This window comes from Ctenopharyngodon idella, chromosome 12 (genome assembly GCF_019924925.1).
Source record: "Ctenopharyngodon idella isolate HZGC_01 chromosome 12, HZGC01, whole genome shotgun sequence".
Taxonomy (NCBI): domain Eukaryota; kingdom Metazoa; phylum Chordata; class Actinopteri; order Cypriniformes; family Xenocyprididae; genus Ctenopharyngodon; species Ctenopharyngodon idella.
The window spans coordinates 24,878,525-24,906,483 of record NC_067231.1 but is presented as its reverse complement, the minus strand read 5'-3'; the positions used below and the strand labels follow the sequence as shown (position 1 = coordinate 24,906,483).

The 27,959-nt window shown below is 36.5% G+C and overlaps 2 protein-coding genes across 8 annotated transcripts in view; both read right to left on the bottom strand.

Annotated features, from left to right (window-relative positions):
* The window catches only part of kif19 (kinesin family member 19), a 44,646-nt gene extending 26,947 nt beyond the window's left edge, over positions 1-17,699 (bottom strand). For 2 of the 7 annotated variants that reach the window (XM_051913731.1, XM_051913732.1), the window contains exons 1-2: positions 17,368-17,698; positions 14,483-14,572 (exon numbers count right to left, since the gene is read on the bottom strand). In XM_051913731.1, the coding sequence (XP_051769691.1) occupies positions 14,483-14,572; positions 17,368-17,406 (129 nt within the window). In that variant the 5' untranslated portion in view covers positions 17,407-17,698. Of the gene's footprint in view, positions 1-14,482; positions 14,573-17,367 lie in introns of all 7 variants that reach the window. The other 5 variants (XM_051913729.1, XM_051913730.1, XM_051913733.1 and 2 more) reach the window with 5 other exon arrangements.
* Positions 17,700-19,164: 1,465 nt separating this feature from the next.
* Positions 19,165-27,569, bottom strand: dnai2b (dynein, axonemal, intermediate chain 2b). The gene is made up of 13 exons (XM_051913739.1): positions 27,464-27,569; positions 26,035-26,222; positions 25,711-25,872; positions 25,448-25,575; positions 24,366-24,508; positions 24,166-24,279; positions 23,649-23,788; positions 23,439-23,561; positions 23,120-23,343; positions 22,103-22,238; positions 21,847-21,993; positions 20,433-20,657; positions 19,165-19,830 (listed from the first exon to the last, which is right to left on the bottom strand). The coding sequence occupies exons 2-13, from the start codon at positions 26,215-26,217 to the stop codon at positions 19,741-19,743; spliced, it is 1,815 nt and encodes a 604-aa protein (XP_051769699.1). The 5' UTR covers positions 26,218-26,222; positions 27,464-27,569; the 3' UTR covers positions 19,165-19,740.
* Positions 27,570-27,959: the final 390 nt, after the last annotated feature.

The following is a 27,959-nucleotide window of genomic DNA, read 5'->3' as shown; positions in this document are numbered from 1 at the left end:
TAAAGTGTTTTAATGACTTACACTACCCTTACACTGTGTTTTTAATTGATCAAATATACAGTAAAAACTGTAATATTGTGAAGTATTACTACAATTTAAACTAACTTTCTGTTTCAATATATTTTAAAGTTCCTGTGATGGCAAAGCTAAATTTCCAATGTCTTCAGTGTCACATGATCCTGCAGAAATCATTCTAATATGCTGATCTGCTGCTCAAGAAACTTTTCTCATCATTATCAGTGTTGCAAACAGTTGTGCTCATGTAAATTTTTTCTTTTTATGGAAAGCGTGATACGTTTTTTTCAGGATTATTCGATGAATTCCAAAAGAACAGCATTCATTTGAAATCTTTACTGTTTCTTCTGATCAATTTAATGTATCCTTGATGAATTAATGTATTAATTAAAGTAAAGTATTAATAAACTCTCGCAGTTCAAAAGGCGTTTTCGTAAGTTGAATATGGAAGGCGGGTCTGGCGGAAGCTAGATATTTTTCTTTATAACTTGTTAAATATGGATATTTTTCTTACACAAACGCATCGGTCATATACAGCTAGGATGGCTTGAGGGTGAGTAAATCTTGGGGTAATTTTCATTTTAAAGTGAACTAATCCTTCAAGTGTATGCTTTGTTTTACAGATGACATTGGCTTGACATAATTAAGTATTTTCATTTGAGTTTGGAACACCATAAGGGTGAGTAAATAACAGAATTCTCATTTTTGTGACTAGAATCATTCCTGTTTAGGAAGACACCCTGGTAGGATCTTCACATGGCATTTAATTAACACGCACACAAAGACAAACGTGTCATATGTCATTCACACCTTTAATGATCCTTAATGAGTTTGGTCACAGCAGCTGCAGGTGTGATGTCACGTTATATTAGGCAGATCAGTTTCACATTTCAACATCTGACATATCACTCTCCTCACCATCTACTCCATGAGCTTCACTTATCTGACTCAAAGACAGAGGGAACATTTCTGTCAAAAGATACTATATCACAAGACAAATTAACAATTCTAAAAATAAAATAAAACAAAATGTGTTAGTGTGATGAGTAAACATGGTTGACCTTTCGTGAAAAACATTAACCTTTTTGTTGTTCCTAAGGAACAGAATCAATAGTTATCTCTTTAACCTTCATCAAGAAACTCCATGTGACTACGCAGACACCTTTCTCAACATGAGGTTGCCGCTCCATGCTGTACTCTGAAGATAGCACAAGCGAGCAATTCACAGAGCCGTCCACTCTGCATACGTGACGTCTGCAGGCCTGACGTACAAGGCAGCGTCAAACAATAGATCCAAACACAAACCATGCTGCTCTGAGTCTTGAAAAGGCCGTGACCTTTGAGTGGCCCTTTCAAAGCCAAGAGCTGTTCTTTGAGAAGGTGAAAGCTATCTGATGGGCCAGCCACCCCCTTCATTCCACTCTTTCATTTCATCATCCCTTCTTCCCTTCTCCGACACGGTACCCCAACAATGGTGTCTCCTCTTACAAGGGCCTTGAGTGCCTCCTCTGTTCTAGTGCTGCCAACCTGATACATGCTACTTGGCGGTGCCGGTTCCTTTACTTTTTTAACGTCACCCGTGTGCAGTCAACACTGTGCTAGGCTACGCAAGGCTAAGCTAGCCGACTGTAAACATACTCTGTGTCCCTGCAATACAGTATGGAAAAAATGCAGAAGGTCAAATAAGTTGGGTGTCCAAATACTTAGTTATCAAGAAACAGGAGTGAATGATACCTGAATGTTGTACTCTGTGCTAGAGGAACTGATAAGGAACTTTTGGATTCAGAGAGTTATATAAAATTGGTAGAAAACTCTGAGCTGCGTGGGCAGGTCAAGTTTTACTGCTACAGCCTACAAGTAACCAAGGAAGTTTTTTTTGTGTGTGTGTGTGTGTGTTTTAACGAAAGTTGGATAAATTCAACATAGGCTCATTGAAAAAACGTGCCTCAACAAAATGTTTTTTTAAACTCCAAAAATGTACCTATACATACAATTCACAAAACACTTGTATTCTTTTTCACACAAAATATGATTATGGGGCAAATAATTGATTAATAAAGACTTTTTCCTTGCACAATACTATGTTTATGACCTCAAAACACTTTTCCCATAGAGCATGATTTGCAAAATAATACATTTTGATGTTCACATCACATAACCAGCTCCATACTGTACTGTATGCATGGCTCACAGACTTGTAGAAGCAAGCTAAAATGGCATGGTTAATTCAGCAAATTATACTATGAAATACTATGAACGTACAGGAATTGGAAACAATCATAATGGTATCTAAAGCTAGCAAACGTTAAAGGATTAGTTCACTTCAGAATTAAAATCTCCTGTCAATTTACTCACCCCCATGTCATCCAATATGTGTCTTTCTCTCTTCAGTTGAAAAGAAATTAAGGTTTTTAAGGAAAACATGCCAGGATTTTTCTCCATATAGTGGACTTCAACAGTTACCAACGGGTTGAAGGTCCAAATTGCAGTTTCAGTTCAGCTTTAAAGGACTCTACATGATCCCAACCGAGGAATAAGGGTCTTATCTAGCGAAATGATCGATCATTTTCTTAAAAAAATAAAATGTATATACTTCTTAACCACAAATGCTCGTCATGCACTGCTCTGCGATGCGCCACGCATTACATAATCATGTTGGAAAGGTCACACGTGACGTAGGCGGAAGTACCGCGGTAGGGTGAAAAACTCCCATCTCATTTTTTCCTCCAACTTCAAAATCGGCAGACATCGTTGTTTTACCTTTTTTTTGTAAAGGCCGTTTGACTTAGTCTTTGCCCGATAGCTTTGTAAACACTGGATCGGTACTTTCGCCTATGTCACGCGTGACCTTTTCCAACATGATTACGTAATATGTGGCGCATCGCAGAGCAGTGCAAGACGAGCATTTGTGGTTAAAAAGTATATAATTTTTTTTTTTTTTTTTTTTAGAAAATGATCATTCGTTTTCACTAGATAAGACCCTTATTCCTTGGCTGGGATCGTGTAGAGCCCTTTGAAGCTGCACTGAAACTGCAATTTGGACTTTCAACCCATTAACTGTTGAAGTCCACTATATGGAGAAAATCCTGTACTGTTTTCCTCAAAAACCTTAATTTCTTTTTGACTAAAGAAAGAAAGACATAAACATCTTGGATGACATGGGGGTGAGTAAATTATCAGAAAATTTTAATTCTGAAATGAACTAATCCTTCAACACAAAGGTTGGCTGTTCCAGCAAAACACAAGCCAGTTGTGTAATATTTGACCATTTGTCAAAATGCAAAACGACTGAAATGGAGTCTTGGTTTTATGTTAGTCTTGGTTTGGCCGTGTGGTTGCATTTACATTGTCCTTAGCCTGAATACTGTTTCCTGGCAACTTGGTCAAAACACTATAGAGATAGAGTCCATAACATTCTTCTAATCTTAATACCAACTCAACATAATTGGCACTGACTCAAAAATCAAGATCATGTGGTCAAGATCATGCACTGAAGAACTTCCTGCTCTACTTGTGCACCAACATTCGAGTTACACACCAATGCATCAGGTCACATCAAGGCGGAAAAACATCACCAAATAAGCAGGCCCTGACATGCCTGGGAAAGAGCAGGGGAGTCGCCGATAGAATCCGAGCAGAGATAAAATTAAACCGTGAAAACTTAATAAACGTAATGATCTCTGACAAACAACAAATCCTTGCTGGAACGAGAAGGATAACAGACAATATGGCTGATCTCCATGCTCACTGATGTACTTTAAAGACGATAAAATGAAAGTAGGTTAAACACAACCGGACACACACACTTAAGTGACATCCCGTACTACTGTACCTTGTTTTCCTGAGATTACCCTGGCATTTATACAACTTCACAGCTGCGATGATCGGCATCCACTCAGCGCAGAACAAGGTCAGAGGCCACTTTCAGGTCAAGACATGGAGGTCAGCATTGCACAACAAAGTGGGACATGACCGATGGCTGAGACCACATCACAGAGATTTGCACCCTGAGGTCTGGACAGTTTAAGTGTATTGTCAACAAACTTTTGTACAGAGTGCAGTAAAAGACAAAAACAACAGCGCAGGCTGTACTAACACAAAAGGATACAACATTTCCACATAACTGTATGACTGGCAGTTAAGGAATTCAAACTTTGGAGCCTCATATATTGGAAATTTGCTGATATTTCAGATGGAGAAAGCCAGGTATAAGATTAGAAACCAACACATTTTTTTTTTTTTTTTTTTAAGTAAAATAAAATGTATAATATTGATTATTTTTCTCTTATCTATGACATTAATTGGATAAATGAAGATGTTTGAGATATATACAAAATATTGTATAATATAATTTAAATATACATATATATAGAATATAAAATATAGAATTATAATAATAAAGAACATTGGCACTTTATCAAATTGCTGTTGCTGCTATTTTATCGTTATTTTAGATCATTAAATTTCAAGATATATTAAAGTGATATTATTATCCACAAATACTGACCACCAAATAATCCATTTGCAATCCTAAACAGAAAATTACTTGCTGATAAAATATTTCAATAGAGAGAGAGAGAGAGAGAGAGAGAGAGAGAGAGAGAGAGAGAGAGAGACACACTGCATAGTTCTTTGAACTCAAAACAAAAAGAAAACTTCAGAGCTGAGCTGAAAGAGTCCAGCTGCGGCTTCTCTGGGCTCCGATCAAGTATAATCTGGAATGTGTTGAGTTATTGTACTTGGCTGAGCAGGTACAAAATGGCTCCATCACCACTGTTTTGTCCTGTCTGCTTGGGTCAGTATGACCTTACACAACAGTTCTTGTGAAAAACATGTCCGGAATCATATAAAAATGACGTTGGCAGCAAATCTTCAGAACTCTTATTGTTGAGCATCATCTTTCACGTGTGAAAGGACACCAAAGTAGTACAGTATAACCTCTTCCACAAAACAGGATATCTGATCTTGAAAATATCACTCACATGCACAGGCTCACGCACGCACCTTTAATCAGCACTCATCAGCAGGAGAAACAACATGCTTCCTCCCTATGGGACACAAATTATAAGAAAAAGAAAGCAATCTGCCTCACGCTCATTGGCTAACAAGTGCAAAAGTGTGAGACAAACATGAGCCTCATTATGAAAGAGCATGCAGGACAGCAAGGTGCAGTGGGACTGAGTCCAGTGCAAGATAATACCAAATAACAGCTCATAATAAGCCCTCTAAGACCACAGAGAGCTTCAAAACAGATTTATTACCTCAGATAGAAGTGACTAACATTGCTGAGTGCTCTTCTGAGAACGGAGGAGCTCAATGCAACCTGAGAGCTCCTCGAGTCCCTCTAAACTGGGTTTCCTCTCCCTTTTATCTCAAATGGAGTTTAGAAGATCTGCTATCTATCTATCTATCTATCTATCTATAACACAGCACTTAAATCAAATGCAATACTCATTATCTTTGCAATGAGGCTGCTTAAGACCAACTACATCAGGCACGTGGTTTACTGATTAAAAATTTGTTTTGAAACCGCCGTAATGTGAGTGCTGTTGATGATAAAGTTGTGTAAGACTCATAGGGGAGGCTGTGTTTATGTGGTGCCACTGTCCTGGGTCTGAGATTTATGATCTCTAGCGTATTGCAAGACCAACAGCTCATGCCCCCTCTGTGCCTTTCTTTTTTTATTACATTTGTCTTGATTTCCCAGTTGTTCTGCCTCTCATCCACCTTCTAACTAAACAAATTTTCTCGGTTGTGTGTGGTCTACTCATAGTGTCTCTCTCTCTTTGGTACTGGCAGTACAGAGAATGAGAGCTCAGGTAGGGTTCAATTTGAAGCTATGCCAAACCATAGCTTGTGTAACAGGTATTGAGTGCCATGCGGAATAAGACTGATCCAGCTTCATTTCACTGGCTGCCCCAAAGCAAGAGAACTGGACACAGACCAACAGAACAGAACATATACAATGAAAACATGAGCACTCACAAAACACATTTTTATCATTCACTGATTCCATATCAAAATTAAATAACATCTAACACAGCTGTACACAGCATTTAAGACCAATTAAGTAAACAAGTAAGAGTTTGGAATGGTATTTTGAACTGAATTGGCAATACTCAGAGGAAGCTGAATTGAAATTTGAATTAAAAAGACAGGAAGAGGAATTTCAATACAGATAATGCAGTCTGGGAAAGTGTTCTTCCACTCTTGTCCATAAAAGTTGATTTAAAAAATATATAAATCAATTTCAAATACGATCATCTATCGATGTATCATTCTATCTGTTTGTTAGGGCTACAAACCTTCAAACTTACAAGTTTTCTTAAAACTTTCAAACAAGAATTTATCAAGGCAATAATCTACACTTTTTTGACTTTCTAGTGACAAAATTATTGTTATATGAACTTCTTCCTGCCACTCATTGCAACCTCATTTCAAATTGAATTAAAAAAGAAAGTGTCAATAAATTAGTCAATTCTGATTCGTGCTCACTGCATATTAGCCTAAAGCTACATGTTAAACACAGCAACAGCATGAATACGCGATCTCTACTCTGGTCAAAGTTGCGTTCAGGCATAGAGGCAATCAAGACTATGGTGAGAAGGTCTCACATGCTTCTAGAGAACTCTTCAGCACACTGCAATCCTCTTCAACCACAAGACTTATCAACAGAGCCCACCTTACCTGATTAAGAGGGGAGGAAAGGAGAAAGAGAGAGGAAGATCAGACCAGACGATGAGACCAGAATAGGCTGGGTCTGTATACACGAGTAGAGAAGCATTTGCTAAACCACTTAAAGAAATCCCAAGTCGCCAGGAAGGGCTTTTTTAAGGTCAGACAGTCTATTAGTGCAGCATTACACACCCGCTCAATTTCTCAACTCACGATGTAAACAACGGCATCTTTTTAAACACACTTCAGAGTGTCAACATTTCAAATAGGACAACAACTTGGCTAATTTGGTTCTTGGTTTTTCTACAATTCACTTGGAAGCAAGAAACAGCACAGTAAAAATTTTTAAGTTCCACCTACTTCAACTTTAAGTTCAGTTGTTATCTTAAATTTTTAAATATAATAATATTGGCCGTACAAGTCATTTCAGCTTAAAGAAATTTAGTTAAATCTCATATAACTTGAAGTTTGGTTAAATTATTTAAATTATTTTGAGTAAAAGTAATGTATAAACATATGTTGCCATGACTTACTGATCATATCTTTTTTTTTTACAGCGTAGATTTTGAACTTATTCTTAACAACCCAAAGAATTAAAAATTGGAGGTTTGTGACTTTTAGTTAGGCTTGCTGAGGTAGTCTGTGTTACCGGTGTTACACGCAGTATGCGGCACCGCAGTGGGCACTGTTGTTTTCCTTCTTTATAAAACAATTTAGTTCAGTTGGACAACGGATGCTACAATTATAAACTGAAAGCATCTGCTCTGCTCCATATAGAACGAGCTGCAGTGTCGCAGCATAGTGCAGCAGGAGCCAGATTTCCCTTATCACCTGACGAGAGTGAGGAGAGATGACTGACGAGACGATGGCGGAGGATTTGGTGCGCATTGGATCTTGAGCGTCTTGACAAATACCTTGTCTTGTAAAATGTGCGGTCAGTACCGCCGCTCCCTATACACAGAGTACACATGATTATGAATTTGAAAGCAAAAGTGAGAAGCAAGCACGCATTCAAAAGTGATTTCAATACCCCGCCTGCATATTGATAGTGGCTATTTAAATTTGATTATCAGCTATTTAAAGTTGGCATGATTTTCTAATCTTAATTACCTTATTGTGAATTAAACCATGCATATGTTTTTTTTTTTTTTAAATTAATGTCATAACTCGGTCTTCCGACTTCACTCGAGACTATGGCAGACGTCGCCAATCATTTACTCCGCTTAAACCCCGCCCCTTTTTTTTTTACAATCGACTACAAGCTCGCATTCAGATCTACCTCCATTCAAGACCCCGTCCTATATTTTTTTCTTTTTCGATAATCCACATATGTGTCACAATACAGAAGAAAAGATCTGTCGCTAAATCCGTACCTTTAAAATAAGGGACAAGCCCTCCAATATGTCCTACCCAAAATACATCAACAAATGAAAGAAAACTGTGCTCATCAAACGATTTCATAAAGTCTTTAAGAAGTTGCTTGGGCTGAAAAGCAGTTTAACAGAAAATTAACTTGATGTTATAAAACTTTTAAAATCAACTTTTAATTCTTACTGTTTATATGAAGAAAGAGCATTAATAAAAAAAGACTTTGTAACACATAAAGATAAGAGTCTTAATAAAAACCTGCAAGTGGAAAACTACTATATGGGTTGTAATGGCCCCCTGTATATGGCCAATAGTGCTGTATTCCAGTGATGGACATTTACAGAGCAGGCCAGGGTGCGTACACCATAAAACACAAATGCAGAGAGTCAACCTGTAAAAGAGCTGAGTCTAACAGTTGGCATTTTCCCCAAGAGCGCTGCGCCTAAATCTTGTCTGTTGAAGGCTGGTTTTGTTTGGAGAACTATTTCTTGGACTAGCTCTGAGCCTATTCAAACAGAAGGCCTGTAAAAGACACCAAACACTTTTTTGTGAGACTCTTCCCTCAGCCCTTGCTGGCCCTAACGTTATTATCCTCCCTCCAAAAATAAGCCCAGCCGTCGAGTGCAAACCTTGAGAACACTAGGAGAAAGGACCAAGGGAGCGGTGAGCGCTTTGAAAGCCCATAACCATAATTATACCGGAGATGAATATCTTTGATCCGTGTGGATCGGTGGGGTGGCAAGAGCGACGCCATGAGGGAGGCTCTTTCTGCTAATTCGCTTTCTCCGTTATAGGACTCAAGGTGAGAGCAATTTGAATGTCCTTACGGACACACAAGGAGGAGAAAGATGGCAGAAACTGAATACAGAAGGGCCAAAGCGGCGGCTTTGTTGTGCACAATGGAGGGAATTTGCCACGTTATCAGGTACGACCCAAGCTCGGATGAATGCAAGGCTTTGTTTACCCGCCAAGGTCTTTAAAGGGAAACTCTGAGGTCTATTCTTCCTCTCTTTTCTTCGTAGAGGGAGCGGTGTCCAAGCCACCTGTGCTAACCTAAATGAGATGCATCATGGGTAAATATTGTACTATCAACACAAATTTTTCAACAGCCAATGGTTAGTCTACAAATTAACCCGTTTAAAGTGCATTTGATCAGAATAACTAGCTGTTTTTGTTAGCGTGCATCCTAAGAAGACCCTACATCCTTCAAGTCCATCAGCACTTACGTTCTCTCATGAAGGGGGACGAGTAAAGGAAAACGAACAATGGCCCTGACCTTGTCTGTGGGTTGTCATGGTGACGGGGCACAGCCCACTGTTGGTGGGAGAGAGGGGGAAATCAGACACGCTAGTGAGCAGAACAGTTAACAGCCTTTAAAAGCAACAGGAGACACATCCCTCACCACATCCAAGTCTCATTCACTGCCAATATGTTGTCAGGAACATACTGAGTGTGTAATTACGGCCACAGTGATTTTTGGACTTCCTGCAACACTTCCTGCTGCCAGTTTCTGCCAGTTATGCACAATACTGTACCTTTTACATGAGAGTGTTCAGAACAGCTGAATTTACAGTATGACACATGCTGAGAGTTTTAAGACACTCAAAGTGATAAGTAGGGCTGTGCGATATAGCTAAAAAAAAATCTGTTTATATATATAATTATATATATATATATATATATATATATAATTATATATATAGGGGACAAGGAAGAATCATAATTAATCATTTATATGCAACGATATATCAATGCATAAACAGCAATAACTTACCTACATACATTTCTGTTCAAAAGTTTGGGGTCAGTAATTTTTATGTTTTTGAAAGAAGTTTCTTATTGCTCATCAACAGTGCATTTGCTTGATCGAACATACATTACAAAGAGTAATATTGTAAAAATTTTTACAACTTAAATTAACTCTTTTCTATTTTGATATATTTTAACAGGTAGTTTATTCCTGTGATGTAAAGCTGATTTTTCAGCATCATTATTCCAGTCTTCAGTGTCACACAATCCTTCAGAAATCAATCTAATATGCTGATTTGGTGCTCAAGAAACATTTCTTATTATTATCAATGTTGAAAACAGTTGTGCTGCCTAATATGTTAGTGAAAAATATGATAAACTTTTTTTTAGGATTCTTTGATGAATAGAAAGTTCAATAGAACAGCATTTATTTCAAATAGTAACATTATAAATGTCTTTACTGTCACTTTTAATCAATTTAACGCAAAAACAAACAAACATTTTTTTAAATATTTTTACTACAACTTAATATATGAACAATTTCACACAAGGAATTCAGGGAATATTTCAGAGTACGTCAGAACTTCAATACTTCACTTCAGATAGAATTGAACAATTAGTTTACAATCAATACATTACTGTCGAGAGAAACCTTTAAAATAACATTTCACTTCTGTCAAAAAAGACCAAAACACACATACACACACACACACACACACACACACACCCCTTATGTGAAGTCATTGCATCATACGGGACACAGAAAAACAAAACTGTCTCACCAATAACAAGTAGCAGAACAGTTAAGCTGAAGATGAAGCTTTAATCGCTTATGCTCCATAATGAGCTTATGCGATTATAAGAGAGTTATGGCTCTTGTCACGGACGGTCGTGCATGTTTATCTGCATTCTAGGGTTTAGTAGAGGGATGCTTTGATTAACATTAACATACATTCACCTTCTAATAAAAAAATTTGTGACACCTGTGTGTAATGTAGGGTTGTCAAACGTATTGGTACTACCAGTTCCAGTTTGTACTACTAAAGCATTTCTGCAGTACATGTAGTACAGAATACCGGGTATATTTGGTGCCCGCTGACAGACATTTCTTTCAAACGCTCTTGTTCGTGTTTGTTTTTGCACTCTCTGAGCATCAAAGGTTTCTATTTACAGCATGTTTTTACAAGCACTGAAGCAAATCACACTTATATCTGTTGAGCGCATAAACGCAATGGCCTATCAGAGGTGCTAGAAGCGAGGTCAGAATCCACTTAACACCACTGAAAACACACAACAAAGCAGTTTTTGTTTGTTCAACGCATGCTGCACACTCACAAATCCTTTCATTATAACAAACAAAGTGTAAACACAGAGATTCATTGTACAATTAAGACAGATTTTTTTCATTATAATGGCAGTTTTTGCGAAAGCGCACTATTCAGTGAGCTTGCGCTTTAGAGATTGACAGCCTTAGTGATTATAAAGGGAGGCTCTTCTCTTGCTTTCTGTTTATTACTCATTCACAATCTGAATACAAGTTTATTTTTTCATGCTGCTTAGTACTCCGCAAAGTTTCTTGATTGACAACCGTATTTAAATATGCTATTGAATCGGAAACTGCAATGATTGACAGTTAAAAAACCAACGGACACATTTTTTTGAAGAACTTAATTCAACGATTTTTGCTCTGGTACCAAAATTGGTACAGAAAACCATGAAATTTTACTGGTATTGGTACTGACTACTAAAATTTTGGTACCGTGACAACTCTAGTGTAATGCTACTGAATAGAAGTCACTGTAAACCGGCAAGGTGCCGAGTTGCCTCATTGATATGTATCATCAATGTATAATGACACACAGATAAGGAGAGGTTACGGCAAGGTTCTGCCTCCTGATCGTGTGTCTATGTATGTATGAGAGTCTCACACGGACCAATCAGTCTGGTAACACACACGCGTCATCGCGAGCACCTTGCCTTAAGGAGAACCGTGAGATCCTAGTGTGTTGGTCTTGGTAAATTATTTAAACCACACACTAATGCTGACCGACACACTAATGTGGAGAGGTTAATGAATACCAATTTGTCCAAGTCTATCACTACGTCAAAATAGAGAATTAGCACAGGATTTGCACAAGCAATCCAGGTGACATTAAATCAAGCACTTGTATTTGACTAATGAAAGAAGCCAATGCACATGTATTAGCTATTTAATAATTTGAAAACATTATGCACCTATCAGATTTAGCTTTGAATGACACGTTGGCACCAATGCTGCATCAACGCTGACATGATCCTACAGCCGTCAGGTGGTTGGAAGTACAGAAGAGCAGGTGGCTGCTGTCTAAGCCACACAGAGCCCCTGTCGGTGAGCTCATCCTCTTAAGGTTTACTCTTCCATGAGTGTCTGCCATCAAGGGGAGAAAACACCACTAATAAAAAAACACGCCTAAGCCTACTCGTAGATGGTGCTGCCATATGGCGTGTTGGACACAAACAGATAAAGGTGCTTCGTTTGGTTTGTCAGCAAATCTGGATAATTACTTACTAGCTTAGACCAGCATGAACTGGTCTTGCTGGTCACCAGCAAACATGCGTGTGTGAATTTGAGAGTGTGTTTATTATTTTTTCTACACTCACACATCTCATTATATGTTGGTACTGGCAGTCTTGTTCTCTCTTTCCCTATTCAGGAGGATGACTGCACAAACATAATACACAACATCAAAACCTTTCTCTGCATGCTACTAATCCCATCAGCCCTTGTATAACCAGTTTGCATTGTTAAGTCCAAGTGCTTGAATGTAAACATGACCACCTCAGCTGACCATCCATGATGGCCTAAAGTCAACTTTATCCATTCAACTTCATATCTAACGGACAACCAGTGGCCACAGAGGAAGACCATTTCAAGTTAGCATCAAGCGTCCACCAACAACTTGCACCAACAATATGCTACACTGCAGGTAAACACAACAAAAAAATGTGTTTTGAAGACAATACCACCATCATGTGTTGCAACAAACACAATGGAAAAGAACATCAAAGATGGTGGAGAATGCAGGAAAATGTCCTTTTAAAATCGAATTAATAATTTAAATATCAAAACATATTCAATATAGTTAGCATTTACTATATTACCCGATATTTGTATTTGCCTTGTATTTCTGTGCCTCATGCCATTAGCACAGCAACATGTCACAGCCAAATTCTAATGAAATCTCTATATATACAATTAGCATCAAGTTCTGCTTGATAATAAACTTTTTTCAGATACTTTTAACCAAAGCAACATACATTCACGCAACCCAGTCATACATTTTAAATCCTTGGTATTGCTAGTATCACACTCTATCACTTGAATTCCACAAGTAGCACTTTTATATTGTTCTAAGTGTAACTCAAATTAATGTCACCCTGTCTGACATATGCCAGCAAATACAGTTATAATTTTAACAATTAATCAATCCAAGATCAGATTTAAATGGGTTAAAATAATTATAATGATTTCCTGCTGTAGCAGACGCAGGTACGGTAAATGAAATGTCATGCTGTGCTCAGGTCTCACAGCATTGGCTAATTGCCTGTGACTCAGACCCTTGAGATTGAATATGTGACCATACTTGCCTCATTCACCAACACTGGGCCTATTTACCCCTAACAGCAGGTTAGCATCTGGATATTACAGCTCTAGAGACACTTAAACTAGCCCGTGGTTAACATCGACATACGATTTTCCAACCTCTTTTAGAACAAGACTTCTAAAATTAGACAATGGAGATAAATGGACATTGTCATCACCATCTAAGCCCTTCTTATATGTACATACTTAAAATGTAAACATTATGGCCCAGTTTCACAGACAGGGCTTAGCCTAAGCCAGGATTAGGCCTTAGTACAATTAGGGCATTTAAGTAAATTTTATAAACGTGTCTTAGAAATAATATTACTGGTATGCATCTTGAGACAAAATAATGGCACTGAAATATTTTTAAGATATGTCAGTGCAAGTTTCTTTCAGTTGAAACAGTTGAAACATGCATTTTAGTCTAGGACTAGCTTAAGCCTTTTTTGTGAAACTGGGGGTACATTTTAAGTTTATAAATGCATTAATATAAGTATGGTATCGTGCACTAGTTTTGCATAGCGGTCTTTTGACTAACAGCATAAAATCTGGTCCTCATCACATTTTATTCTGGCCAAAAACCGCAGGAAAAGACTGCCTGACTTACAAAACATGCATACCTGCTAATAGTTTAAGCATTTTTCTTTGAATAATGTGAGCGCTGGACTTATTAAAGTAATGCTTTATTCAGAACCTGGCCTGAGTTTAGCCCCTAGACTGAAAACAACAAATATCCAATCACAATGAACATAAAGACCACAAAGCAAATCTAGACTGAGTACACAAAATGTACTCAATCAGATTGGTTATTTTACGGAGTTTACGGAGACTCTCCATAGACGTAATGGTTTTTATACTGTACAAACTGTATATTCTATCCCCTTACACTACCCCTACCCCTAAACCTACCCATCACAGAAAACTGTCTGCATTTTTTGAATTTCAAAAAAACACCATTTAGTATGTTTTTTAAGCCATGTGTCCTCATAAACCATGTATACAAGAACGACCACACACACACACACACACAAAATAACTGATTCATCTTACTCCTCTGACCTGGTCATCCACTTTGTGGGCTATAATAGTGGCTCCTTCTTCCAGCTCAGCATCACTCAATGGCCGAATCCGCAGGGCCACCTGGAAAATAATAACAAAAATGTAATGTTCTGGCCTCAAAAAGTATTTTAACCCTAAAACTACACTTAAAATCTATGAATGTAATTGTATCTAATGCAGTGAAATTCACACAAGTTTAACAGCATGTGGTTTAATGGTCACTCTATATAATATAATCTATAATACAATATAATCTTTAAAATAACATCTTCACTAATAAGGAGGCCCTTACAAAAATAACAAAAAATGCTGCTCCTTGAGTAGCCAGAACTTGATTTAGAAAGTTGGCCACACGTTTCATCAAAATCAAGAATATTTTGTGATATCACAGTCATTAAAGGTGCAGTATGTATGATTTCTGCCCGCTAGAGGTCACTAGAGGCCTATTCAAAACAAAGGTGTAGCTTGATGACGCCAAGTTTGAGCGCGGAATCTTGGGACTTGTGGTCTTCACCTCAACGGCCGGGTACAACAAAATAGGGATAGGACTCGGCAAGAAATCACGTTCATGGATGCGATTATTAACGTATTGTAGTACGAAGCAGAGCAGGACCGAGTGTTGTGGGAGCTGAATGAGGCCGCTGGAGCGATTGCGCAACACACGCCTCACAAGCAGCGGAACTTTTATTATGCCACAGTCGCCGGTGCTGCTTCCGCTTTTCCGGTCATGAGTATGAGGTAACACAGCTCTGTTTATCATATCAGGTACATTTGAGAGTGTTGAAAATGATGTTATAATGTTCGCTCGGCGTTTGCTGTGCGTTCTGCGGCACACTGCAGTAAGCTAGATCGAATTTAGAATATCATATTAAATGTTGGATGGCTTGTGTTGATAAATGGCATGCAATTCATTTTAAAACGTATTGGATGGTGGAGAAAATTCTGTATTACTGTTACTAAAAATAAAGCTGCATCTGATTATGCTTTGTTAGCTACTTGACAAAATAGTGTTTTTCTTTGAGGCATGGTGAAGCATGGTACTCACAAAAAAAATCAAGAAAATTAGATTTAAACAATAAGACTAAACGTGTTGAGCTATATAACAATAATTAGTTTTCTGTCTATAAATATATCAAAACAGTTGTTCCCTTGTCTATTAAAACATGTAATATATTAAAGCGTCTTTGGTGTTTCCATGGTTTCTACAAAATAAAACCGGAAACCGAGGGTCAACGCGGTTATGACGCAATTGACAGGCGACTCCTCACACGTCCCGGAGCCTTGGTTAAAAGTGCAATTTTCTCACGATTTACAAATAGTTGGAAACATTTGGGATATTGTAAGTACTCAAGTGAACAAAATATATAACACTGGCCTAGTGGTTTTTGGATATTTTACTGCAAAAATGTATCCTTGGGAAATAATAGAGTAGTAGCAGCAGGAGAGTACAATTTTCACATTAATTAATTTATTTTCTTTTTAAAAATTTCTGTTTGAGATAGCTGGCCTGCAGGAGAATCCATCTGTACACAACTGAAATAAACACTTAAGGGCAACGCTGCAGCGATGCAGCGTGGCAATCTAGGTAGTTAATTATGCAGTATGAATATTATAGCCGGAGGCTATTATTGCTTGTAGAGCAACAAATTCTGTCTGAGCATTTAATATGCTTAATGGGATGCAGCAAAACCTGTTCTGTTATGTTGCTCTAAGCGAATACTTACATAAAGTCACAGCAAATTTCTCCACCTAAAGATTTACACTACAGAGCGGTATTTTTTCCCATTATTATTATAGATTTTATAATAAGAGAAAAATGGGACATCACTGCCCCCCATTTACATTACCTAAAGCACTAGAATAATGTCTTACAGTGGAAGAAGAGAAAGGGAACTTAAACTGCTTCTGTGAATTATTGAGAGGGGGGCAAAAGATCACTAGAAAACAGGTATTAAGCTCCCAGAGAATCTAAATATAACAAGTGTAGACTGTCAGACTGAAATCTGTCCTGGCTGTCAGGGAATGAAATGTAGATTTTATTCAATTCTATAGTCACTTGTTTGTTTCTCTATATACATTTATGTATATTACATAATGTAGGTCTACCTCATATTTGCATTTAAAGTTATTGGTTGAACACAGTCTAAACTCTGACATTTGTATGCAGTATGAAAGTATATCCACATACAGTACATGCATATAGTAATGCATAATACATCCATGAATTCTTTTTTAACAACAATAAGATTTTAGGTTAAGATTGTATAAATGAAAATATTTCATATATTCATAGTATATTCAAATATTTCATGGTTTCTCTAAGTGGTCACCATATCTATTAAGTCTGTCACAATTTTAAATCAATCTTTTGCCTCAGTAGATCATTGTAAATGGTCATGCGGTGTAATAAATTAATTTTACAAATAGAAATACTTAATATAGTCTCTCAATATAAGCTCATTGAAGCTACATGCATAAAAATAATATAATAATATGTTTAAAATGGAGCTAAGATATTGTCAACAAAATTATTTACGTAAAAAACGTCATATAGCTAAATACGATTTCTTGCTGCACAGTCTAAACACTAATGATAAAACATATGCAGATAAAAAATAAGCTATATTTCATAATACATATATATGCAAACAACACAAGTGCATCAGAATGCAGATATTATTAGGCCTATTATTGGTTGAAAAAAAAGTATAAAAACGACTATAATATAACTATAATAACTACTACAATAGTTGATTATACGCATACAAATATGTAAATACATGGGGTAATCTACATGAATACACACATATATGGATGAACAGTTTACAAACTCTACTGGACGCAAGTGCACGTAAACAATAAGTCAGTGGACTTACTGTCAGCTGTTGATCCTTTGATTCTGCAGTGTCCTTCATCGTAATGTTTTGCGGGACGTTTTTACGGTTATTTGTAAACTAAAACATGCGCGTCACGTGAAGAGAGCACAACGGACGTCGCGAGGTCATGATTCATTTAACAATTCACCTGCGCTTCTCTGTCTCTCTAAGATTATAAAACACACTGAACGATCAAACACGCGCCGTGGAGTCCGTCAGGTTCATGTCTGAGCAGGATGCGTGTCTCTCCACCCACAGTAAACCCGCGAGTGAGTGTGTGAGAGTGTGTTGTGTTTGTGATGTCCCTAGAGATGAACAGAGTGCAGTGCGCCATTCACCGCTGCTGATGCTTCACTCAGGTGGGCAGAAATTCTCAGACTCTGAGGCAGCAGCGAACCCTGCTGGTCAATACTTGTACTGCAGCTTCCTGTCAATATTGTCCTGTTGTTTCAAGGGTTTAAAAAAAAATGTTTTAATGTTGTTTAATTCCATAAATTAAAGAAATATTAATTTTAATTATATATATTACTACTACTATTATTATAATTATTATTAATAATATTATATCAATACAAATAAACATGTATCATAGGCCTATTTTATGTAGTATATACTTATTAGATATAATTATCGTTTTGGGGTTATATAATTTGAGGTTCTTTAAGGTTATATTTTTAAAGAAATAATAACAAAGTTAACTAATTTTTAAGGTTTAACGTTATATTTTTAATTCTATAATGTCTTCCTGTCACGTTATTGACTCGTTCACACAATACCAGCAGTTTAAAGTCCCCCTGTAGTCAATAATTTTATCACTTATAACTCATCTTTAATCAACAAAATAACAATTTTTTTTTCTATGAAAATGTTTTTCTTCATGCCTTAAAATAGCTTGAATGTAACTCAACACCCTTACTTCATTTAGCATATGCGGATCTATGAATATGCTAATTAGCCCCGCCTCCACTCACTCGTCGGACACGTGACGGTACTTAATATAATTAGCCTTTTGCTTGACTACATTATCAAACAGCTGCTAAAAATGTGTTGCTAATGTTGCACAAACCATGTTCCCCTTCACCATCTCAGAGTCAGACAGCTGCCTTCTAACAATCAGTATCCTTAAAACGCTTTGAACAACTAGTGTTAGTTCATCATAACATCGTAATATACATAATACACCCGTTATATTGCTAAATCTACTTGATTTTTCTTATCAACAGGAAAATATATTAGAATAACCTTCTCTTGAGACTCCCCTGCTTCAGATCAGTCATAGTTAATGATATGCTAAAGCCCGCCGGCATGTTGCCGTGATTGGTTAGGTAGTGGTTGACGTCACAAACACCAGCTATTTGAAACCGCATTTTTGAAACTGCCTTTAGATCACTGCAGTTTTGAGAAAATACTCAGCAATGGTGTTGATTTATGAATTTGCACATGGTTTGTCTTAAAGCATCTTAAAAACACAACATAGACATATAAACAACATTAAAACTTGATTTTCACCACAGGGGGACTTTAAGATTTTAAGACAGGTTTAGGATATAGTGAGACAAATTATGGATATTTGTATATATTTTATTACAAAACAGTTTCATACCTCTTTCAATTTCAGACACCTAATCTGGTGCTGTTTTGAGGATATAAAACATGAGTAAAAGATCAGGAACAACATTGAAAAGTGTTAGACTAATTGCAATAATCGTGCATATTTAAATAAAAGAAAATAATTATCCAACATATTCAGCTATATTTATTATTTTTAAAAATCAAAAATTACTTTCTTAATGCACATTTCCTGCAAGTCAAGTCATGTTTATTTGTAGAGCACTTTTCACAATACATATCATTTCAAAGCAGAGTCCCTGGTCTTACTGTGAACAATTCATCAGTGCACATTTTCACAAAATGCAAACTTGCTCGACCTCTGAAACAACTTTTCAAACCTCCACTCCGACCACCTGATTCCATTCTGGTATACAACGCCCATTTTACACAGTCCAATCAATTCATGATAAATCAATTCTATGAGATTATATATATTTTTTCTCATTGAATATTCTGTTTTACTCAGAAATACAACAAAAAAGAAAGTAAAATGGGTTGTGAACAGTGTTTCAGTGACTATAAGACATGTGGACACAGTTGCATAAACCGAACCGCTAAGTTAAGACATATGAACTAGTCTGACCAACTAGTAATTAGTTAGGGCTAATCATTCTTACTTTTCAGACTGAAATTACACCAATCTACGTTTTTATGTAACTGGCTTGAAAAAGTTATAACCAGTTTTGAAGAAAATAATTAGATAACTTGTAAGAGTATGTTTATGCTAGTTTATGCAACCAGCCACAGCTCTGTGTTCACAGTCTACAGAGAGATTTCTCTTCTTGTAAAAGAAGCAACACCATTAGTTTCATATTCCTCCTGGAAATCTTTCTCTTCACACACGCCTTTCTCCTGCAGGGAATAAAAAAAACAATCTTAGAAAAGACAGATCAGATACTACCAGCCAAACTTCTTTTTTGTCCAATTAATTTCCTATAGAAATCACATGCAACACATAAAACAAACCTAATTATAAACCCCCTCTTTATTTTCAAATAGCTTAAGTCCTTGAAAAGGCCAAAACCATTAATCACATGAGCCTTTGAGTAGATGGGCCTATAGCAATACACTTCTGATGGTCGCGCAAGCTCAAATGCCTCCTCACCAATCACAGAGGAGCATAAAGCATTCTGGTTACAGACAGAGTAGACTTTATTGATTTTTCTTTCTTTGTCTTTCACAATAGAGTGTCTTCACCCCAGCTTTCAGGGTTATATATAGAACTCAGGACCCTTATCTTATTGGAGCAACAGTCCAAACATGGGATACAATTTGTTAAAGCTCCACAAAGGGGGGCAATTTCATTTGACAGGCCATTCTGAAACACACACTTATGACAACACCCATCAACAACACACAGATGTGTGGTTAAAAACCTTGATTAAATGTTTTAGACGTCAGATCTGACGCTCAAAACATTAGCATAAACATGTTGGAAGCAGAACATCCTCAACCTTATCTCTTTCTTTCTCCTCATTCCTCTCTTTCTCCATCTCAGCCTTTAACATGTCAAAGAAGTCCTTCTCTGCACGGGCTACCAGCTCCTCTGTGCTCTCCTCCCCGTATGCCTCTTTTGCCTCGTCCTCTCGGCTCTGCTCGGAGCGGCTGCGTTCCTTCAGACGCATCTCTCTGTGCCGAGCTTCCAGAATTTTCTCCCGCTTGGTCTCGCGTTCAAACATCTGCAAAAAGCAAGGGAAAGTACACCTCACAAGTTCAGTCTATGACAGATGGATGTACAGTACATACAAAAATATTTTTACATCCATTAATAAATGGGGGATACTTCAGTTAGGAGAACTTTTCGGTCCTATAGGATAATTATTGAAAATGCTTTAAAAAAGAGCGGTCATTCTAGTTTTTTATTACAGATTTTAATAGCTTTAAGCTTTTTATTGTCTCTCTTAAATTACTTTGTCAAAAGGTAAGATTGGCCAGAATTGCTTTTAAGATGGCACTTTATAATAAATATATACCAAATATAAACCAAATGAAAATATATGTGTGCATATATATCATTTGGTATTTATCAGTGATATTTATGATTATTATTTTGATATACTCTAGTATATAGGAGCAGTAATATATATATATATATATATATATATATATATTTTTTTTTCATCAGCCATTACTCCAGTCTTCAGTGTCACATGATCCTTCAGAAATCATTCTAATATGCTGACTTATTATCAATGTTGGAAACAGTTGTGCTGCGTAATATTTTTTATAACCTGTGATACTTTTTTCAGGATTCTTTGATGAATAAAAAGTTTAAAAATGAATTTATTTATTTCAGCATTTATTTAAAATAGAAATCTTTTGTAACAATAAACACTAGCATTCAAAGTTTTGGGGTCTTCTTTGGGGTTTTCTTTCTTTGAAAGCAATTAATACTTTTATTCAACAAGGATGTGTGTGATAAATTGATGAAAAAAGTGATAAAGACCTATATTGCACAACTGTTTCCAATATTGATAATAAATCAGCATATTAGAATGATTTCTGAAGGATCATGTGACACTGAAGACTGGAGTAATTCAGCTTTGCATTACAGAAATAAATTATATTTTAAAGTATATTAAAATAGAAAACCATTATTTTTAAATAGTAATAATAATTCACAATATTACTGTTTTTTTCTGCATTTTTGATCAAATAACTGCAGGCTTGATGAGCATAAGAGACGTCTTTCAAAAACATTAAAATTAGTAATGTGTCCAAACTTTTAATTGGTACTGTATATATAGACAATTTTACAATATTACTTTACAGTATTTTTGATCAAATTAATGCAGCCTTAGTAAGCATAAGAGACAATCATTAACAAAACTTACCATCCTCACATGTTCATGTGTGTTTGTATCTCACCTCTGAGACCAGGGCTTTCTCGTTCTTCTGCAGTCTCCACAGTCCTGATGAAATCTCCAGCAGTGTGGTGGTTCCAAGCTGAGAGCCACAGCCCAGGAAACGGCCATTATCTTGCACCCGGACACTGTACAGGGCTTCATCACAAACCTGTGAGAAAAAAACATACACACATTGGGAATATTTATTAAAACAGATTATGTAGAAATGTTGGACTGTGAGATGGTTTCAGTTCAAGGAGGAGACATTTAGCACCAACTTTGAGGCTGAGAGTGGGGTCGTTCTGTTTAAATAAGATGTCCCACACGTCCAAGGTGCCGTCAATCTTTACTGTAAAGAAGACTGCGGGTCTGACTGGACTCCAACAGCCATCTAACAGATGGGCCGTGTGATACCTGTAGAAATAATAGATTAGAAATACTGGCACATGTGCAAGTCTCACCAAACATCTACACTAAGTTTGGGGTCAACAAGATTTTTTTTTTTTTTTTTGTGAAAGAAATCTGACCAAGCTCACCAAGGCTGCATTTATTTGATACAAAATACAGTAAAATAGCAGGGTTGTTTTTTTCAATATATATATATTAAATTATATATATATATATATATATAAGTATGTTACATGTAAGTATTTAACATTTCCAAAAAAAAATGAAAACTGAACTAAAAAATAAAAACTATAAAAACTATTAAAAAAAAGACAAAAACAGACAACAAAATCACTAAAACCTAAACTGAAATTAAAATAAAAATGGAAAATATAAACAAAATCTAATTCAAAATATTAATAAAAACTATAATAGTATCTCAGTGATAGTAAAATAACACTGAAATATTGTGAAATATTATTACAATTTAAAATAACTGTTTTCTATTTCAGTATATTTCAAAATTGATTGCAAAGCTGAATTTTTAGCATAATTACTCCAGTCTTCAGTGTCACATGATCCTTCAGAAATCATTCTAATATGCTGATTTGCTGATCAAGAAACATTTCTTATTTTTATCAAACAGTCGTGCTGTTTAATATTTCAAAATTCTGGAAAAAAGTAAAAATCTTTACTGTTGCTTTTGATCAATTTAATGTGTTCTTGCTGAATAGAAATATTAATTTCTTTCAAAAAAAAAAAGAAGAAGAAAAAAAGTCTTACTGACCCCTTTTGAATGGTAGTGTACAAACTTTTGAATGGTAGTGTACATAAAACTGACATTTTCCAAAAAATGAATAAAGAATTGCTTTTCTAATGCTGTATTTGAACAACAAAACATAAGTTACTTGGTCCACATAATGGAGGACTCCTTGATGTCCTCTGACCAGATGCGCGCGGTCCAGTCAGCCACGGTCAGGAAGTTCTTAGGAAAAAATGGGTTCCTCTGCAGGGAGTAAATGGGACCATGGTGTCCGCTGTAAGTGCATACAATCTTCTCAGCTGGGGTTTTTGCTTTGCGATTGCAGGAAACCACAGGACCCTGCTCTGTGCCCACCATGAACTTAGTAGGCTTGTGTAATCAAAAACAAAGAATGTTTAAGTTCTCAACATCTGTTTCCACAAGGTTTCGTCTTGCAGTGGGCCAAAAATAAGAACTGGTCTTACCATAGTGGTCTCAAACTCCAGTGAGATTGCACCAAGGGCATTATCAAGGTTCCCCTTCTTACTGGGGTCCAGCACAAGTCTCTCCGTGGGCTCACTCATCTTACGAATGTCCCACCACAGCACCTGGTGTCAGATGCATGAGTATCTTTTATCTCTAAAGACTGCAATGCAAGTCTTTATTTTTGGGCTTATGTGTCATTGCACACAGACCTGACCATCTGTAGAAGCTGAGAAGATGTCCATGCCTGTTTTCGACTGCAGCCAGATGACTTTGTAGACAGGATCCCTATGGCTGTGTTCGATGGTGGACATCTCTACTGGCTGGCTGCCTTTACGCGTGTCCCAATATGCTGTTAACAAGATAAACAACAAGGTGGTCATGCATAATTTTAGGACATTCGTGTACAATTACACAATGATATCTACAGATGCTCTTCCAAAGTGCATAGTAATTTCAACTATGCATTCAATGCCAAAGACCATTAGCTCAGCCATTTTTCAAAAGAGCCACATCTATCAAACACTATTCAGACAAGGTCAAAGGTACTTTTTTTCCATTAACCATCATTTACTGAGAACTAAAAATGCCCAGAGCGACTGAGGCCAATCAGATTACGCCACTGAAAAATTTTGGATGGTAAGTGTACCAAAACATAAGTGTTTTGGTAGCTGGAATAGAATATGATTAACTGTGTATCCAAAAAAGTAGTCAGGCGATAAAACTTACCAATTTGTCCATTGTAGCTTCCCCCAACGAGAATGTGTGAATCTTTTGGGTTGTACTCCAGACAAACAAGTGGACACACAGGTTTCAGGGTCATCTCAGGTTTATTGTGATTTTCTGAATAGGGAAAAAACTTTTTGTTCAATATTTTTGTGGTGACTCATTTATATCACAGAAAAGTGCTGTTTTTTATGGTATGATACCAATGTCCCATATGTAGGAGTCGAAGCTCATGTCATTGGGTGCTTTCTGAAACTCCAGGGAAGAGTAAGCAACAGCAAGTTTATGGTTGCCATCGGGATGCCAGGACAAACTGGTGGCTGTGCGCTTCACTTCATTCGGGTCTCTAGAAAAAAACACAGATAGCCAAATGATTAAATACTATGACTCAATAGCAATCATTCTTTAAAAGGAAAGAAAGAGAAAGAAAAAAAGAAAAATAGTATAATCTCAGTCTTTTTAGTCTAATTAAATTTTATATACAACAGTTCATTCTGGTTCTCGAATCTGATTGGCTGAGAGCCTTTTTCAGCCATGCGATATTCTACCAGTATCATCACGGGAACCATTTCATCACTCGTATCACCGCTTGCAGCATTTCTCACAGCGAGTTTCATGGAGTACGAGCAAACCCACCATAATTTTACAAATACTACTGTTGTTGTGTCACGGAACGTAGTTTTAAGATCTTTTTTTAGCTGAGAATGTAGTTATTTAGACCTCAAATATGCAACTTATATAAAAACATAGTGCCTATTTGACAATTTGTTTAGATGTTTTCTGAGATATGAGCTCTGGGCCGTCAGCGGCCGCTCAGTGCTCATGTCCCTGCCGAGAACAGCTTTATCTCGGCCAGTACTTTGAAATTTTGCTGCTGGCTCTTATGTAGATTAAACATGGTTAAACATGAGGTATAATTCATTTTGGGTATATCAAACGGGCAATCTTTGATCTTATTAATCTACTTGTTCCAGAGCAGATTGATTTGGCTAAGGGCAAAGTTAAGTTTCATAACTTTATATTTTCATTTAACTGAAATCCTAAAAAAAAAAAAAAAAAAAAAAAAAGTTCAGCATCATTACTCCAGTCTTCAGTGTCACATGATCCTTCAGAAATCATGATTTGGTGCTTAAGAAACATTTCTATTTATATATAAATGTTTAAATAAGCACAATATTTACCCAAAATGTCCTAAAAATGTGTTGAAAAGAGATTTATTCATTCACAAAACTCATGCCAGTGACCTGGCTGGTGCTGCTCTATCACTACCGTTGAGTGTGCTCACCTGAAAACATTGATTGTCTTCGCTGATGGCTCTTCCTCTGATTCCTCCGCCTCTTCCTCATCCTCATAATCGAAAAAATCCTGGTAGATGTCAGTAGCATTGTTCTGCTTGCTACAGTGTTCCATGAGCTGCAATGGGCAAAAGTAACACATTTATAAAGAAGCCAAATCCAAGCTCACAATACAGGTTTAAATATATCTCTAAATATATTATATTAAAAATATCTCAAGTATAATACTTCATGGTTAATTTAAGGCACTCACACCAGCAATCTGCAAAATCGTGTTCTGATAGTGTTCATCCTTCTCCACTTTCTTCCTGTAGCGGATGGTCGCCTCCATGTCTTCTGGATTGAGATCTTTCGGCCACCCTCCTTCCACATGGTTTATTCCTCGTGACTCTGATTCAAAGCGCACTGTGTTCACCTGAACAGGACAAGGATTCAGACTATCATTGAAACTAATTAATATATGAAAAAAATGTAATTGTAATATATACATTTCATGATATTTTATGAACGTACAGTTGTTTACAAAAAAACATGGTTATGAACTGGCATTTGTTGCTGTGTTAAATGCTGGTCTCACCTCATGCTCTGACATTTCCTCAGCACATTGCATGGTTACATTACATGGATCTCTCACTGTGAAGTTTGCAGCGAGGGAATGGTCAGGCAGAATGTCCACATGCAGCTCAGCCGGACGGTCTGAAAAGTTACACTGGCGGCCAAACTCACTGCGCTTTTTTGTGTACACGTACACAATCTCCATTTTAGCTAGAAATGTTAAAAGATTTTAATGATCAAATGTGCATTTTTATATATTTTGTAATGAAGTTGTGGATTAAAAATTGCATACTACGTATGTATGGAGTTCATTTTTTGTTTTCACAAGTTATTTTGCAATGGTCCTGTACCATACATTCCCTCAATTAACGAGGTCATAACTGTTTCTGTAATTATTATAGCTTATGCAATTTTTTGTTTAAAATAGTTTTTAGAGGAATTACAGTACATCACACCCACTCATTGATGAGAAAATCAATCTGGTGATGAGTTAATTTTTAAAAATACAAATATGACATATATTCCCCCAATTAATGCGGCCATGAATGTTTCTATAATTATTATCCATTAAGATTTTTGGATTAAAATAGTTTTTAGAGTAATTATAGCACGTCACACCCACATACTGATGAGAAAATCAAGCTGAAACTCTGAAAACAAACACTTAAATGTTCTACAGTGAAGTATTTTAGATTTTAATACTAAGCTGGTTACCAAAGGCTCACAAGACTGTTTACTAAATTGGACCAAAAACTTAATAAAATCTTATCTGCATTGTTTATGATATTAGGAACACTAAAATACTTTCCAGCTTTTCTTTCCCAGCTAATAAAAATAAGTTGTAGTAACGTTTTGCTAAGTTCTGAATGTTCTCAGAACGTTAAAAACGTCCCATTTTAAAAATGTTTTAAAAACATTTATTCTTGGTTATGTGAACGTTAGAGAAAACTTTAAGGGATTGTTTTCTCTATTTTATAATTTTGCAAGTATCATGGGGACGTTACTTTTTTAACTTTCTCTGAACCATCTGAAAAAAAAAAAAAAATAGTATGTAGTAAAAAAAACAAACAGACGAACCTCCAACTAAAATGCTTCGGGAAAACGTTCCATGAATGATGTAAAAATAACATTTTTGTTCTAATGTTTTTAAAGACCAGATATCTTTGAACGAACGTTCTATTAACGTTGCTAAAAGAACTTTTGCTCATAACTTCGAGAGAACATTGCCAGAGAATGTTAGGCAAAGTTCTGAGTACGTCTCGTGTCAGCTGGGTTACTGTTAGGGAAGTCCAACCAAACATCAGCACACCGATATCATAAGGTCTAAAGCTGTGTCAAAAGTTGTTTTGGAAAGACTTCCAGAACATTACATATAAAGACATGTATCAATCTATGACAGACACCCGTTTAAAGTTAAGCTCTTTCGAAATAAGACACTTATTTAATTTTACCTGATTTTGTGACGCTTTCTGGGTTTTGGTGGTTTTAGTGGTTCACTCACTGGTGTGTAGTGGTTTACCGTAACCTAGCAGCGGCGGCTCGTGACGTCACGTTTGCAGACATACTTTTACTCTTTAATAGTGCTAATATTAATGCTACTAAATACTAACAGCACTGAATGCTACTTAGAAATTATACACGTAGATATAAATGTGCTCTTTTATAATGTTTCATTCACATGAACATTGTTGGCTGTTTTAGCTCAGGCTTTCTGTTCTTCTAATGAAGTTCGACAACAGGTCCAGTAGAGGGCGCCAAGTAACAACACTCAAAGGGTTCAATGAGAAAAACACCATTAAAACTCCTTTTTCAGGAATTATGCGGGACACAAGTTTCAATTTATCATTTCATTATCATATATTTAGCTTTAAGCAGCGTCAAACATTACTGCTGAGGCTATAGCGCAGTAACTGTAAGGAAAGGAGTTTAGTTCAATTACATAAACGC

Excerpts from the sequence above, each read along its gene's own strand:
- dnai2b (XM_051913739.1), bottom strand. The coding sequence starts at position 26,217 with ATGGAGATTGTGTACGTGTACACAAAAAAGCGCAGTGAGTTTGGCCGC. Across the intron at positions 23,789-24,165 it reads AAGCTACAATGGACAAATTG|CATATTGGGACACGCGTAAA; the intron begins GTAAGTTTTATC and ends TCTTGTTAACAG. Across the intron at positions 19,831-20,432 it reads AGGAGAAAGAAAGAGATAAG|GAGAAAGGCGTGTGTGAAGA; the intron begins GTTGAGGATGTT and ends TATTCCCTGCAG.